Consider the following 16,199-nt stretch of genomic DNA (forward strand, 5'->3'; position numbering starts at 1 on the left):
CACAGTGAGTATCTCTACACTCCAAGATCTGATGAAATTCAACAAGGCAGCTTGTCACCAGGTCCCCCCACGGTAAAAAGAATGGGCAATAATGGAAGCCAAGTCAGCAACAGCCACATCGCATGAACAATTTTTTTAACAGCATGAACAATTTGATTGGTACTCACCCCTTCACTTTCAACACCCAAATCAAATGTCTCAAAAAACCTCAAGGGAATAGAAACTGAGTTATCAACTGGCTGTCATAATTTACTCGTATAGATCCCAGTATTATTCTAGAGCACCTCTGCTGTTATTCCTGCCAAGACCAATTTTCGTTTCCTGAGGTGTCGTTCCCAAAGTGAACGCAATACTCATATGGAGTTTGTACAATACACACCACAATAGTGGTTAAAATTCTACTGAAGTGTAGTTATTTTTCACTGCTATACACTCAAGCTTTGTAATTTGTTTACACATTCGAATTAATTCCTTTCCTCCTCCCTACTTCATTATTTCAGTAAGTCTTCAGTTAAGTTCCCAGGCAGTGGCAATATGAAAGATGTTGAACAGAAAAATGAAGAATCCAATGAACTGTACTGAAATACAGGATTCCCCAAGCCACCAACATATTTTTCAGAGTACCTGTATAATGTAGTTTTATCTTTGTGGCTACTTGCACTTCATTATAGTTTTGCTACTCTGGAAATCAATGTGACATGGAACATATAATGGCCTCCAAAACCTAATACATGCTGGAGACGAGTGCAAAAATGACAAGATAGATAAGCTTAGCAGCATTAACAGTAACATCCTTAAGCCTTGTGGGTTAGGGCATTATATGTGCTTAACCGAATACTTTTAAAATGTGATTAAGGTTTATGTTTCTAACATTTAACCTACTACTTACTTGGGAAAAAAAAAATCCTTTTCTTCCTCTATTCTCACCTGGAATTGTGGCAAATTCTGCCAGTGGATGTGTTCATTTTTTGTTTGTTAAGTTATCCAGTACATTAACAACCCAATGGCCCTTTCACACTGAGGGGAGAGATGTTTTGCTAGCGGAGCTTAGCTACATTAACACCTTGGACAGGGTAAGCTGGCTGTAAAGGCTGGAGTGCTTAACAGATCTCAACCAAATTAGAGAGGGGTAGACGTGGTGGTGGAACTCTTCCTTCCCTGTGCTGAAGGTGATTAAATATTTTACATGTTACAGGGCTGACTAGCTCAACAACAACAGATATACTAGCGTTGTAGGGCTGCCAACTCTAGTTGAAAGCATTCCTGGGGGCTTGATCATGTCATGTTCTGACCACATGACCTTTTTGAATGTTGCTGATTTACTGCCCCTTTCACGCTTGAGAATTTTTGACTTGCAGTTTCACAACATAAGAAGCAAGAGCTGGAACAGACCATTCAACTATTCAAGCCCACTACGTCATTTCGATGAGAACCCAGTTCATGATCTATCATTACCCTGCACCATCCTTGTATCCATTAAAGTTTGAAGAAATCATACTGACTCTGCATTCCAAGTGTCCTTTTATTGTACTCTATATCATGCTTTCTGGCATTTTTCCTATGTCTGATGTTAGATAACTGGTCTGTTATTTCTCATTTTCTTTCTTTCTTTCTCCTTTTACATTTGACACCTTCCAATCTGCAGGAACAATTCACCAATACATCTACCATCTTTTCTAATTTACATCTTTAACTGTTGTGGAAAGTTGCAAGGATCAGCAAGCCACCAAAGGACACGTGAAGAGAATACAGAGAACCAACGAAAAGACAAATACAGCAAAAAAGGGAAAACATATTATTCCTTTCTCACTCTCCCTGAACCCGACCACCCACATTTCAAATTTTCCCCTCTCTAGAATTCAAATATCATGCACACAGTTTCAGACAACCTATTCATGAAATCTGTGTGTGAAGGTTATCTTTTACCCAGCAGTCAGTGGCACAGAGCCCCCTCAGAGCTTTATAAGCAAAGAAAGTCCTCTGATCTATGCATGCTTAAGACACATGCATTGCAAAAATATATCTTTATATCACCACTCCCTAATGTTTCATACTTATCTTCCTGTCAAATGTTTTACTTTGGAAACATATTTGGAACATTGAAGGCTGTTCATAGTTTGGAAATCTGTAAGTGTTTGTCATTTCAATGGTAGTTTGTACGTGTGCAATGCAGGTTATTTGAGATTCACAGTGACTGCGCACATTTTTGGGCTATCGGTTTGTACAGTATTGCTGTAATGTCTACCTCAGGAAACTACTAAGAATAAAAACCAACAGAACTGTGGATGCTAGCTATCAAGTATAGTCCAATTTAGCGAATGTGAAAATATTCAAAATGCAGTATCAAGCTGATCAGACCAGAAACCTTGCTTTAGATAATAAAGGGACATGTTGCACAGGTGAGAATAACAGGACAGGCTTTGGGTGAAAATCCCTCAAGTCTGTTTTCTCACATGCTGTTAATTCCAGATGTGTTTTTTTTTGGTCCTGAGAGATTCAATGCCTGGAGGTCAGTCAGTTGGATGGACTGCAACCCAAAACAGTCCACAAAACTAGGTCAGGTCGATCCACAACCCTGATGGGGGGGGGGGGGGGGGGGAGCGGTCCTTGTTCCTAACTGTGATTGTCCCACAGGTACACAAGTGTAAAAACAGCCGGGAGGTGGAAAAGCAGGACTTCCATCCATCCTAGATCAAAAGCAGTTCTGTGAAAGCATCTATCTACTGTGAAGCTGTACTTGCCTCATGTCAACTACCAGGTTGACTGAAGCCCAAGAAACCAAACTAAAACAGAGTCTTGCAGATTTATTAACCAAACTGTCTCAGGATGACTTTTGTGAGACCAAAAAAAAGAGACTGGGTTCAGAATTTCTAGCAAGAATAAAATTATACACAACTTTGAAAAATGAAACTGCAAACAAATGTGCTGTAAGATCTAATAACTGCATAAATTGAACAAGTTTTAACACAGACCCAGCTATTGAAGCTCACGTTTGTGCCAAGACTGTTAAAATCAGTATTTAATTGCCATTTTACCCCTAACACAATCAAACTTGCAACAGCAATTCTGGGACTGTCCATGGGCAGAGGACAAAGTAAAATGCCTTTTCTGTTGAGGATCCACCATTGAAAACTCATTAAACCATCATAGCTCAATAATGTCAGACCTCTGCAAGTTAGTGAACAACATATTACCCCAATGATTCCAAATGGGCAGAAATGCAGCACTCACCTTTTCAATCATTAAAGCTAAATTCCATTACAAAAAAAAACATCATTTTTCTAGTCAGCAAATAGCCATGGTCAGTGAGCAATGAAAATCATTCACATCCTTTCAACACATTGTATTTTTGTAAACCGATCTTTCACCTTTAGACATGGAAAGCAAATAATAATGGTTTGAGTAAAATGACTGTAATTGATAAGAAATCAGATTCACATTTGTCATAAAATGATTTTAACTTACATTCTTTTGCAGTGTGGGCATTTTGCCAGAGTGTTGAACCTAACTTCCATCCACTGTAAATAAACAGAACAAAACCAGATCAGAGATTATTTTTCTATAATGTCTCCAAAGGTCACCTAGAGCTTTCCATTTCTCAAGCTTTAAATCTTCCTGTTCCTCCATTCCCTTTTAAGGGAAAATGCTTGATACTTTTTTTGAAAACCACAGCATCATTCATTTGACTTGGGCATTCACAGAAATTTTCCCATGATATAACAAAAATGGTTTCAGTGCCAATAAATTGAATAGTTCAATGTAATGACTCAGATTATGAATGGGTTGCAAGACTCAGAGCAGAAATGAACTGTTTTTGAAGATTTTCAGAGGTAGAGACCAAATACTGACCCTTGCTGATGTCAGGCTGGCTGGCTCCACAATCTTAGCGGGAGGCAGCCTCTGGGAGCTGGGTCCAACCAAGGACAGTGCAGCAGAGCATGCAGCAGGGTGGGCTATCGGGATGGCATGCAGCACTGTCCTCTAAGCAGCCCCATTAGCAGACAGAAAAATGTTAACAGATCTCCTGAAAGTGAGGCAGATTTTACCAAAAGAGAAAACTTGCAAGGGACATGTAACAGTCCAACTCATCCTCTCTCTCTCTCAAATGGAATGCCAGTATATTCATTTCCAAGTATTACTGCTGCCTGACAAATATTGGCAAACTGTGCTAAAAGTGCATCAGTAGTGGTGATGGAGGTGGTGAGGAAGGGTAAAGGTGCTTTTGCTGCCTCCTGACTCCAGGGATCGGCCAGAGACTCGGGGATTCATTCACTCCTAGCAGCATCCCCAATCGGGTCCTAATTGATCATTTTGGTACTACTCAGTTCCCACTGTTGCCAGGTAACTCCATTGCTCACCAGCCTACAGGAAGATTGACCATTGATTGAAAACAAGGGGTTCTGACCCAGCCTACAACTATGAAACTTTACACAGCCCCAACTTCATCAAAAGCAGCTGGTATTGTTGTTGTTAAAGAACTAAATCAAATCAAGGGAGTGCACCACAGATAACGTGACTTTCTTACATGCAGTCAGACTCTTATCGAAGATATTATCTCTAATGCTTAAGCCGTGACACATACACAGAAATCTGAATTTTGTTTCATAGAATTGGAGTCACAGAATGGCACAGTACAGAGGATCATTCAGCCCCTTTGAAACAGTTATTCAATTTGACATAATCCTCTTCTCTTTACTCAAAGCCCAAATATTCTCTCTCAAGTGTTCACCCAGCTCACTTTTGAAAGCAGCCACTGAACTTATCTTCCCCGTCCCTTTCAGACAGTGCACTCAAAATCACCATGTACCAAGTACATTTTTTTTCATGTCATCTCCCTACTCTTTTATCAATTATTTTTAAAATGTTTGCTGGTTACTAATTCTTCAGCCAATGTAAACAGTTTCTCTAGCAAAACACTTTACAAATTTGAACACACCTAAATTCTCATCTGCTCCAATTTCTCTTATCCTGCTGTACATTTTAAGTCTTTCATTCCCTGACACCATTATGATAAATCTCCTCTGTACTCTCTCCAAGAAGGTGGCATCCTTCAGTTTGGAAGATGCGAAAGCCTGCTCAAATTGTAGTACCTTCTTCAAAGGTTTTGTTTTTAAATACATCATTACCTCTCTAGAATCATTGAATATTTGAAACACAGGAGGCAGCCATTCTCTCTGCCTTGCCCATGTTAGCTCTCCACAAGAACAACTCAGCTACTCTGGCTTCCCTACAGCCCTGTACCTCTACAGTTAATTACCCAACATCCTCTTGAAAGCCACAAACAACTCTGCTCCAGCTACACACTCAGGCAGTGCACTAAAGATCTTAATCACTGGGGGTAATAAAATTTTTCCCAACGTTGCTTTTGAGCTTTTGCCAATCACCTTACTTCTCAGCCATTCTGTCCTTGATAACAAACACACAGATTTTAGTCTATTCCTGTACCTCATTTAAAACTGCTCTATTCTTTTCAAATTGTTTCTCATTCTTCCAAAATACTTCACTTCAGCTTTCCACATTAGGTTTAAATGGGCCATTGCCACCAGTTTATCTACACCATCCTTTTCAGTGCCTTGTTAAAATAATGTCTTTCCCCTTTCCTTACCCCGTGCAGTTAGTTTTTTGTTCATTTGAGGGAAGTGAACAACTTTCAAAATGTAGGCTCAAACTGAAATAATAAAAAGCCACAAAAGTAATCTTTCGGTCAAAAGACTGGCCATTAGACCAATGCCTGATAGTAAAACTGTTTTTAAAGGTTGTTCCATGGGTCAAACCAAGGATGTGCAAGTTTTCTCATCTACAAAGCTCCAAGTGAGACCACTTTAAAAGTTTTCTGGAAAATGTAACCAAAATTTATTTTGTTGATTTATTATTTTCACAAACATACAGATTTCATATTGCTTTCATGTTCATTTTCAGAATGACACAAAACTGTACAGACTGGCAAGGAAATGTTGAATTAACATTACCTACTCAAACAGAGATTCTCTCATACAGTCTGAGAAAAGCAGTTGTGTGGGGATTCTGCATCTCTCCTTCCCACCCTTTATCTCCTCGCATGCACTTCCTATGCCTGTGTTTATTGATACCTTTTGGTCAGGCATCTTGATATAATGATTAGGTCCCTGATGAGTTTACTTAATGTTCAGTTCAAAAAGGAACAGTTTCTTCATACTTGCAGTTAATCAGATCCATTGGGGCTGGGATAGCTTCCCATGGTGCACTTTTGCAGATGGCTGAAGAGACAACTTCACGACACAGAAAACAAAGAAGGCTCACATTGTTCACAAGCAACAGGTCATTTGTGAAAAGTGCCTAACCAACCACCAGATATCAAGGTCACATTAACATTGAGAATTTGATTACTGATCTAACAAGGAAGACACAAATCAAGACAAGTAGTAATGACACAGAAGGGAAAAAAATGGCAAAAGAAAAGTTTCTGGAGTTTTCAGGCCAGATGACGGACTAAAGCTAACCTTCTGCGTTAAAGCAGTATATTCATGATTTTGTGACAGTAAATCAATAGTAGTCAAATTAACTGTACTATGTTATCTTTTACGTATGTTGTCTATTGCCTTTTTTTTGACAAAGAACTTCCCAAAATAACCAATACCTTACCTAACGCTGAACAGTATATAAAACAGTGTACATATTAAATATGACAGAGATTCCATCCAGATCACAATGTACTGTCATAGCAGCTACAGGTTATGAATACTTAAGCAGGACTGTGTTAGACTGACCCAAATACAATGATGGACATTTAAACCACGATTAATTCAAAGTCATCTTAATTCAAACCAACTGTTGTGAATTCCACGTGATGTATCAACGACAAAAAAAGCCTCACGTGAACTGAAATGAGGCAAAGCAACAAGAAAATAGACGTGTTCTTGAGGATGTTATGTTAAAGGAAGTTTGTTTCTCAAAATAAAACTTCAAAAATCAGATGATTTGGACAAAAAAAAAGGAAAATAAAAAGTATGCTTTGCAAACACTGAGTTTTGTGTAGAACACATGAGACAGAGGAAAAGTCAAGTCTACTATCAAAGATGAAACACGAATGTAGAGAAAACACAATCAGTCCAATAATGAAGGAGTCTTATCACTGGTTAGTAATAGCCAGAGGAAGTAATAATTGATTGTGGGGCAATGTAACATGTACAAAGGCCAAAGTTTGCTGAGCTTTTAGCCATCAAAAGCTTCAAATGTTCATTAACTAGCTGAATTGTTTTAAAAGAAGGAATTTCAAATCTAACCAGTCGCAAAATACAGGGATTAAGACCAAGGTGACAGTTGGGCAGGGGTTTGTTTAGGAAGCGGATGAACAACATTTATAATGTTGACAAAATCAACCATTTTTAAAATAAAATTAACTCCCTCCTAAAGCACAGGACTAGCTTTTCCTTTACTGATGGATTATAACTGAACCACATACGGTGTTACTTCAGTCTATCGTATCTGCACTGGCTCTGTGAATGAACAATTAATTATGTGCCATTCTCCAGCCTTCTCGCCATAACCCTGCACATTCTTACTTTTCAAATGACATTCCAATTCCCTTTCACTTGTTTCAATTAAACCTGCCTCTGCTAGACACTCAGGCAGAGTATTTCAGACCTCAGCCACTTAATGAATATATCTTGACTGTGCCTAAAATAGTACTACTTTGCTCAACTACAGTTTTATCAACCAACCTTTGCCTCCAATTTGTCAGGTACAGATCGTACTCCCAGATTATTATATGTTTCCTCTATACACTATGCATTGTCCTTTCCTGTAGTCAGCCTAAACCTCATGATGCAACTATCACAATTGCCTAAACATTCCCCTACCGACATTTGACCCACCAGATTTTTAAAACCATGCCTTGCAAAGCCTCCTTTCTCACTGGATTGGAAACCCACTACTGTTAAGAGTTTTCTGAACACACTCCAGACACTTTAGCTCCTCCAGTTAGCTTAATGTCTGTTATCGGGAAAATATTAAAAGTATATATTGTAAAAGGATGTAATAGCAGAGAATTTAAAATATGAGCAAAAGTCAGCATGACTTCATGAAGGGAAAATCTTGCCTTACAAATTAACAATTCAAATTCCTTAAGGCAGTAACAAGCATGGTACATGATGGGGAAGCAGTTGATGTAGCGTACTTAAGATTTTCAGAAGAAATTTGATAAGGCTACTTAATACAGTAAGATCCCAAAGAGTTGGAAATTGTGCATCAGAAATTGAAGGATCAGCTAACTAATCAAAAGCAGGCAGCTGGATCAGAGGGCATTTTCATGACGACACCTGTAACTAGTCGTGTGCCACAGGGAGCAGTGCTGGGGCCACAATTATTTACAATATATGTTTATGACTCTGATGACAGTGTGAATGTTCTATACCCAAATTTACAAATGACACAAAAATAGGTGGAAAGGCAAGTGCTGAAGATGACACAGAGTCTGCAGAGGGATACAGATAGGTTATGAGAGTGTGGAGAAATTTGGCAGATAAAATATAATGTTGAAAAATCTAAGTTGATGCACCCTTTCAAAATTCAGAAGCTGAATATTATTTAAATGGAGAAAGACTGCAGAAAGCTACAAGAGAAAAATTTGGAAGTCTTTGGCCTTGAATCAAAGTACCATCCAATTTCAGTGGGTAACAGGGAAGGCAAATTGAAAGTTGGCCTTTATTTCAAAAGAGTGGAAAAGCAGGGTGGCTTTCCTATAGCTAAACACGGCGAGAATACAGATGGAACACTGAACAGTTTTGGGACTCCACTATCCACAGAGATCATCCCTGATCAAATAACATTCAATTTCACTTGCTTGCAATCCCTTACTCCCCACCCATGAATATGAATTTCCTTACTGATGGAAAATTTATGTCAGCCACAGATTCATTACCTTCAGAGAAGAAATTCCTCCTCATCTCATTCTTAAATGTACAACCTTTTGCCCTCTGGTCCTAGACTCTTCCCAAAGTGGTAAACAAACTTTCTACACCTAACTAGTCAAGTCCTCCAAGAACGTTGTATGTTTCAATAAGGTCACTTTATTGCATGAACCCTGCCAGGATCTCATGCATCAATAAAATTACAGAGGAACCTCGATTATTTGAATTTCAGATTATCCAAACAAGATTGCAAGGTCCTGATGCTTGGCTAAACTGCGTTATCCGGCATTCGATTATCTGAACAAAATACTCCCCGCCCGTGTCGTTCGGATAAATGAGGTTCTTCTTTATACATTATTCTTCTAAACTCCTGAAGATAATGCCTCAGGCTCTGTCTAACCTTTCCTTATAAAAGAAAAGCCCCACAACTACACTCCTGCTGCCATACCCCCAATCCCCATGTACCGACTGAGTGAATACACTCTAAACTGCTTCTAATAGATTTGTATACTTTCTTAAACAAGGAGGCCAAAACTATACACAGCTCTCCCAGATGCTGTCTCAACAGCACCCTGTACAACCACAGCAAACAGTGTTCCTTTTATCTTCCATTTCTCTTGTAATAAACAACATTCCATTGTCACTCAGTTTGATGTGCAGTGAACATGTACTAATCAAAGCAAGTAAATGTAATGGAAAGGAGGTTACTACATACATATCATGTAATTCATGCTTAAGTCTTTCCTAATTGCTACTAGATCTGGCAGATCTCTCTTATTCATTGCTATCAACCATCTTACTCCTCACTTAGTAGCTACATACATACCAGAAAGGTATTCCCACAGTGTCCACACACTACACGTGTACCTTCCGGTTGTACTGGTAAGGCAGGCTGAGCAGGTTGTTCCTCTGGGATCAGCATCACTGGACCCAAATTAATTATGCGTCTACTGTGGGAAAACAAAATCTGCATTAGAGTTGATATTTATACTAATCTTTAAGATTAACCACTGAAAACATTTCTCATTGTTAAATCAGCATTTTCTGAAGTTAGTTCCACTGCTGCTGTAAAGAATGAGGTTCTTCCAGATAAAATCTCAAACCCCAACCTGATGTCATTCAGTTCAATAATAAATAAATTGTTAAAACTTGCTTCAATATGGATTTCCTTACTGGTGAAAACTCTACGTCAGCCACAGATTCACTCCCCTCTGAAAAGAAATTCTTCCTCATCTCGCTCTTTAAATGCGCAACCTCATGCTTGGAGATTATGCCCTCTGGTCCTCGACTCTTCCCAAAGTAGAAAACAACCTTTCTGCACCTACCTCGTCAAGTCCCCTAAGAATCTGTATTCTAATGCTATATTTATAATTAAACATTAAGTTTTTCCAGCTTAACACAGAACATTACAGTGCAGTACAGGCCCTTTGGCCTTCGATGTTGCGCTGACAAGATTAATACTTAAAGTCATCTCTTTTGCATATGGAATAGGCACAGTGTCACCTACAGTACCTTCTGTGGAATACAGGCATCTCACTGCTAATATTGAAATGTTAGCAAAGGAATATATGAGGAGAAGGCCACTCACCCTGTTAAGTTTGCTCCACCGTTCAATATGATCACGAATGATCATCCACTTCACTACTTTTCTCCCCCACTCTATCCCCATAACCCTTGATGCCATTAGTATTTAGAAAATCTGTCAAACTCCACCTTAAAAAGGTGTCTTGTAAGGCAAAGTTAGATAATCCAGGAGGAATGGATGTATAGATTATTTCTTAAATGATAAGAAATTAGTAAGTTTAGATATACAAATGGGCCATACAGTTCTCGCTAATAAATCATGAAGGCCAACTCACAGGTGCAATTAGGAAGGCTAGTAGTATGTTAGCCTTTGTCACAAGGAGGATTGCAGATGCTAGAGATCAAAGTAGAAAAGCATGGCACTGGAAAAAAACCAGCAGGTCAGGCAGCATCTGAGGAGCAGGAGAATCAACATTTCGGGCAGACTAGGTTCAAGTCTGCTGGAATTAGAAGAGTAAAAATGCCACTTAATAGAAATAGGAGATCCTGAGGGACTTTGACAGAGTAGATGCAAACATAATGTTTCATCTTATGGAAGAATCCACTACTAGAGTCACTATTTAAAAATCAGGGACTGCCTATTTAAAACAGAGATTAAGCTTTTTGTTTCTTTGAGTGTAGAGTGTTTGAAACTGAAAGGTTGGTGGAAACAGAATCCCTGAATATTTTAAAGACAGACAGAGGTAGATAGATTTTTGCTCAGTCAGGAGGGTGGAATGGGGACTGGAGATTACAGACAGATCAGCCATGATCTCTGTAAATGGTGGAGAAGGCTCAAAGTGTTTAAAGGCCTACTCCAGCTACTAATTTGCATATTTGTAGGTTAGCAGCACACCATCCTGACTTGGAACTTTATTGCTGTTCCATCAGCATCACTGGGTCAAAAAATCTTGGATCGCTCTTCGCAATAGCACTGAAAGCGCAGCCACATCAAATGGATCGCAGTGGTTCAGAAAGTTGGTTCAACACTTTCTCCAGTGCAATTTGCAAAGATGAACAAATGTTGGCCTTGTAGACAACGCTTGCACACCATGAAAGAATAATTAAATCAAAAGGTTAATTTCTGCTCAACACCTTTCCCCAGAACACGTATGGGAAATTCCCCTGTCATTTCCAATTGCTTAATTAAAGTTTGAGTATTCAAGATTAATTAGCCAGTTGAAATACTTCTACTAGCATAACTTCTAACAGCTCATTCTGGCAATGAGATTTTCTGTAAAGGACATTTTGAAATATGGTACTATCATACAAGTACAAGATAGTGAAACAATGGCCAGTTTAAAGATCATAGACAGCTGCAAATGTCAGTAATCTCATGGGAGGATACCTGCGTACTCCAATAGCTGCGCTGGAAGCATATTCTAATAGCTGCGCTGGAAGCATATTCTAATAGCTACGCTGGAAGCATATTCTAATAGCTGCACTGGAAGCATATTCCAATAACTGCGCTGGAAGCATATTCTAATAGCTGCGCTGGAAATTTCCTCAGCTATTCCCCATATCACATAAAGCAGCATGGTGGCTCAGTGGTTAGCACTGTTGCCTCACAGCGCCAGGCATCCTGGTCCAATTCCAGCCTTGGGCGACTGTGTGTGGAGTCTGCACATTCTTCCCGTGTCTGCTTGGTTTCCTCTGGATGCTCCAGTTTCCTCCAACAGTCCAAAGATGTGCAGGTTAAGTGAATTGGCAATGCTAAATTGTCTATAGTGTTCAGGAACGTGCAGGTTAACTGCATCAGTCAGGGGTAAAACGTAGAGTAACAGGGTAGGGGAATGAGTCTGGGTGGGTTACTCTTCAGAGGGTCGGTGTGAATTGTTGGGCCGAAGGATCGGTTTCCACACTGTAGGAATTCTATGATATTATGAACTTGACCAGAAACCCGGTAGAACCCCAGAGAGATACATAAATAGTAATGACAATAGCGTTTGGTCTAAGTCATAGGTTATCAAAATGAGTTAATGAAGAGTACATGAAGCCCTAATGACAGAAGTAAATTCCTGAAACTAAAATACAGCAAGTTCATACCAACCAGTTAGGCCTTGGACACCCAATGCGTCGTGATGTGTCCTTGCAAATAAGGAGACAATTGCAAGGACATCGTACGTACTTCTTTCCTGCTGGAGGATTTTTGATTGGCTGAAATAAAATATAATTTGATTACAAGACATATTTTCCAAAAAAATTAAACATTTCTTCTTTGCAGGTACCTTCCTCAACTATCTTAAAATACAAATGATTTAAGTTACGAATTTTACAAGGCTGGTTTAGGTTGAAGTAATGCTGTACAAAATATAAAATACATAATTCATCAGAATCCTAAAAAAAACGGTAGTTATTCCTATGGAAATACTGGCAATCCAAACATTGCGTCAGTCATTTCCTTAGGAACACAGAAACTGTCTATCCATTACTTAGTTTGCGACCTAATTTGATGTTGGATCCCTTTGTGTTGTACCCTTAAATAACAGGGTAATAGTCATTGAAACTAAAAATTTAGTCAATCTAGCATCAAATACTTTGTGAAGAAGAGAGTCCCACATTTTTATCACACTATGTACAAACATTTCATTCCTAGAAAGTCTGTTTTAAATAGACTGTCCTTTTTTCCTTATCCTCCCAACTCACAAAAAAAGCCTCTAACTGTTCTCTTAACATCTTAAACTTTGATCAAATCATCCCAGAACCACTAAATTCCAAGCACAGTTTCCACTCCCTTTCTTTGTAATCCTCTTGCTATCAAGGCCAATTTTCATTAGCTTTTTTTGTACTTTTCTGTACCTGTTCCTGGCATTTTAATGAAGTGAATACTTGGATCCCAAGTACTTAGGGCGACAGGGTGGTTAGCACTGCAGCCTCACAGCACTGGGGACCTGGGTTTGATTCCAGCCTCAGGCAATTGTTTGTGTGGGTTTCCTCCCACATTCCAAAGATGCACAGATCATGAAGATTGGCCATGCTAAAATGCCCATAGTGTTAAGTGCATTAGTCAGAGGGAAATGGGCCTGGATGAATTACTTTTCGGAGGGTCGGTGTGAACTTGTTGGGCTGAAAGGCCTGTTTTCACACTGTAGGGAATCTAATCTACTTTTGAACCTCAAATTTCTATTTAGGAAGTTCTTTGGTTTAGCTTTTGAATATGCAAAATCAATATTCTCATTTGTCTACAATGAAATCCATTTACCATAGTTTAGCGATCCACTTGACTTAGTGATATCTCTTTATATCTTTATGCCTTCATAAACATTGCTTGCATACTGCCTTTGTGGCATTGACACATCTGTGGCTTTCTATTCCCTTGTGTTACTCATCATTAAATGGATGGTGAAGGCCTCAGCAGACCTTCATACAACATCACAAGTGACATCCTGCTAACTGATGACTTAATGTGGCCAAATTATTCAAAAAATTTAAGCAATGGCTCAAACCAGCCAGGATCATAAAAGTGAACAATGTTTCCCTCCAAAATTCTGCTTCTCAAATGATTATGATATTTTACTCAATACTTTTCACTAAACATACAAAATGGTTTAATAATAACTGCTGACCAACTGAGAACTACAACTGGACTACACTGTTGAGTGAGGCAAAGGAAGAAATAGCAGGAACACTGACAATAATTTGAAATTCCTCCCGGCCATAGCAAAGGTACCAGGTAACTGGACGACAATCAATATGATACTATCATTCAAGAAGGGAGAAAGAGATAAAGCAGAAAACTACAGGCCAGTCAGTCTAACTTTAACAGTTGGAAAACTAATGGAAACAAGTCTAAGGGACATAATTAATCTGCACTTGAACAGGCAGGAATTAATCAAGAACAATCAGCATGGTTTTGTTAAGGGAAGGTCATGTTTGAAAAATTCATATTGGTCAAAGAGGTAACCAGGTATGTAGTCTACATGGAATTCAGCAGGACGTTGATAAGATCTCACATGGGAGACTGATAGCGAAGGTAAGAGCTCATAGGATCCAAGGAAATTTGATTAATTGGATCCAGAATTGGCTGAGTGACAGGAAGCAGAGAGTGATTTTTGTGACTGGAAACCTGCATCCAGTGGGGTTCCGCAGGAAATCAGTGCTGAAACCCTTGCTGTTTTTGGTATACTTAGTCTTTAGAAAATGGTTTAGACTTGAATGTAGGAGGTTTGAGAGGATACAAAAATTAATGGGATGGTAAACAGTGAGAAGCTGGCCTTTGATTATAGGAGGATATAGGTGAGTTGATGACAGTGACAAATTATCAAACTTGATAAGTCAGAGTTGCAAAGTCAATATTCTCATATCTGTCAATGACAAAATCCATTTTCCTAGGTAGGCCAACAAGGCAAGGCAATATATGATGAATGGAAGGACCCTATAGTGTAGTGTTCAACACTGTACACAGTATTCCATCTATGGCCTCACCAAAGTTTTATCAAGTTGTAATAAGACTTCCTTTCTTCTATACTCTATCCTCCGGATAATGAAGGCAAGTGTCCCTTATGTCTTCTTCACCACCCTGTCTACCTGTGTTGACACCTTCAGAGATCTATGAACTTGTACACCAAATTGGGTGTTTTGACCAACGCAGACTCCATAAGCCAAAGGACCTTTCTCTGTGATGTAGACCACTATGACTGAGTAATTGCCAGAAGAAATAACTCTGCAAGTTTTTTTTTCTAAACAGATAGACAAGAACAGATGGTGGACACCTAAAGAAATGTCTATATTCTTACATCCTAACTGTAGATTATGCTGATCGGTTAATTCTAATTACTTTCATGACTTTAAAAAAAGTACAATGCTGAGAAAATGTAACAATTTAGAAGATTAAATTTATTATTTCATACCATGCTAACGAAGTACATAAATCTACCGCGTTTCCAAGGTAGAGATTAAATACTAAGTAAATTGACTATTTTCTACGTCACAGACCAGGTCAAGAATCCAATAGAGAATCAATCCATGAATAAGCACAGTTTTGAGTAATTATTGGTGTGGAATTTTAAAGAAATAAGATGAATGAAACCTTGACTGCAAAAAGCACAGGAAAGCATGGAGTACAAACACAACACATACTGTACTTTTCAAAACTCATAGAATGTGGGCATCACCAGCTGCTTCTACCTAATTGTCTTTTTGAGGTGCTGGGATACCTTTATGAACTGCTGCCATCCATGTGATGAAATTTCACCCACAGTACTGCAAGAGTTCCAGGATTTTGACCCAGCGAAGAAATGGCAATATACAGAGGAATCTCAATTTATCCTGCATTCGAATATCGGATTATCTGGCAAAATCGCAAGGTGCCAATGCTTGGCTAAACTATATTATTCAGCATTCGTTTATCCAAAATTCAATTAACCAAATACTCCCCGCTCGCGTACTCCGGATAATTGAGGTTCCTCTGTATTTCCAAGTCAGGATGGTTCGTGGCTTGGAGGGGAACTTACAGGTCATAGTGTTCCCATGTACCTGCTGCCTTTGCCCTATATGGTACAAAGTAGATTCAGATGGTGATCTGAGAAGCCATGGTGAATTATTGCAGTGCATTTTGTAAATACTGTCACTATGCATCAGTGATGTAGAATTCAAACGTCAGAAGTAGTGGAGCTGGTGCCAACCAAGCAGGATATTTGTCCTGATATATGTAAAGTTTCTCAAGTATTGTCAGGGTCGCACTGACTCAGGCAAATGAGGAGTGCTTCCTTAAATACCTGACTTGTGCTTTGTATGTACATGTAGACA

At 39.0% G+C, this 16,199-nt stretch overlaps 1 protein-coding gene across 1 annotated transcript in view; it reads right to left on the reverse strand.

Moving 5' to 3' along the window:
• Window positions 1-16,199, reverse strand: part of pip4p2 (phosphatidylinositol-4,5-bisphosphate 4-phosphatase 2) — a 90,165-nt gene that overhangs the window by 37,652 nt on the left and 36,314 nt on the right. The window contains exons 3-5 of the mRNA XM_060824419.1: window positions 12,502-12,608; window positions 9,715-9,838; window positions 3,466-3,518 (exon numbers count right to left, since the gene is read on the reverse strand). Of these exons, the coding sequence (XP_060680402.1) occupies window positions 3,466-3,518; window positions 9,715-9,838; window positions 12,502-12,608 (284 nt within the window). The remainder of the gene's footprint in view (window positions 1-3,465; window positions 3,519-9,714; window positions 9,839-12,501; window positions 12,609-16,199) is intronic.

This window comes from Hemiscyllium ocellatum, chromosome 4 (genome assembly GCF_020745735.1).
Source record: "Hemiscyllium ocellatum isolate sHemOce1 chromosome 4, sHemOce1.pat.X.cur, whole genome shotgun sequence".
In the NCBI taxonomy this organism is placed as follows: Eukaryota; Metazoa; Chordata; class Chondrichthyes; order Orectolobiformes; family Hemiscylliidae; genus Hemiscyllium; species Hemiscyllium ocellatum.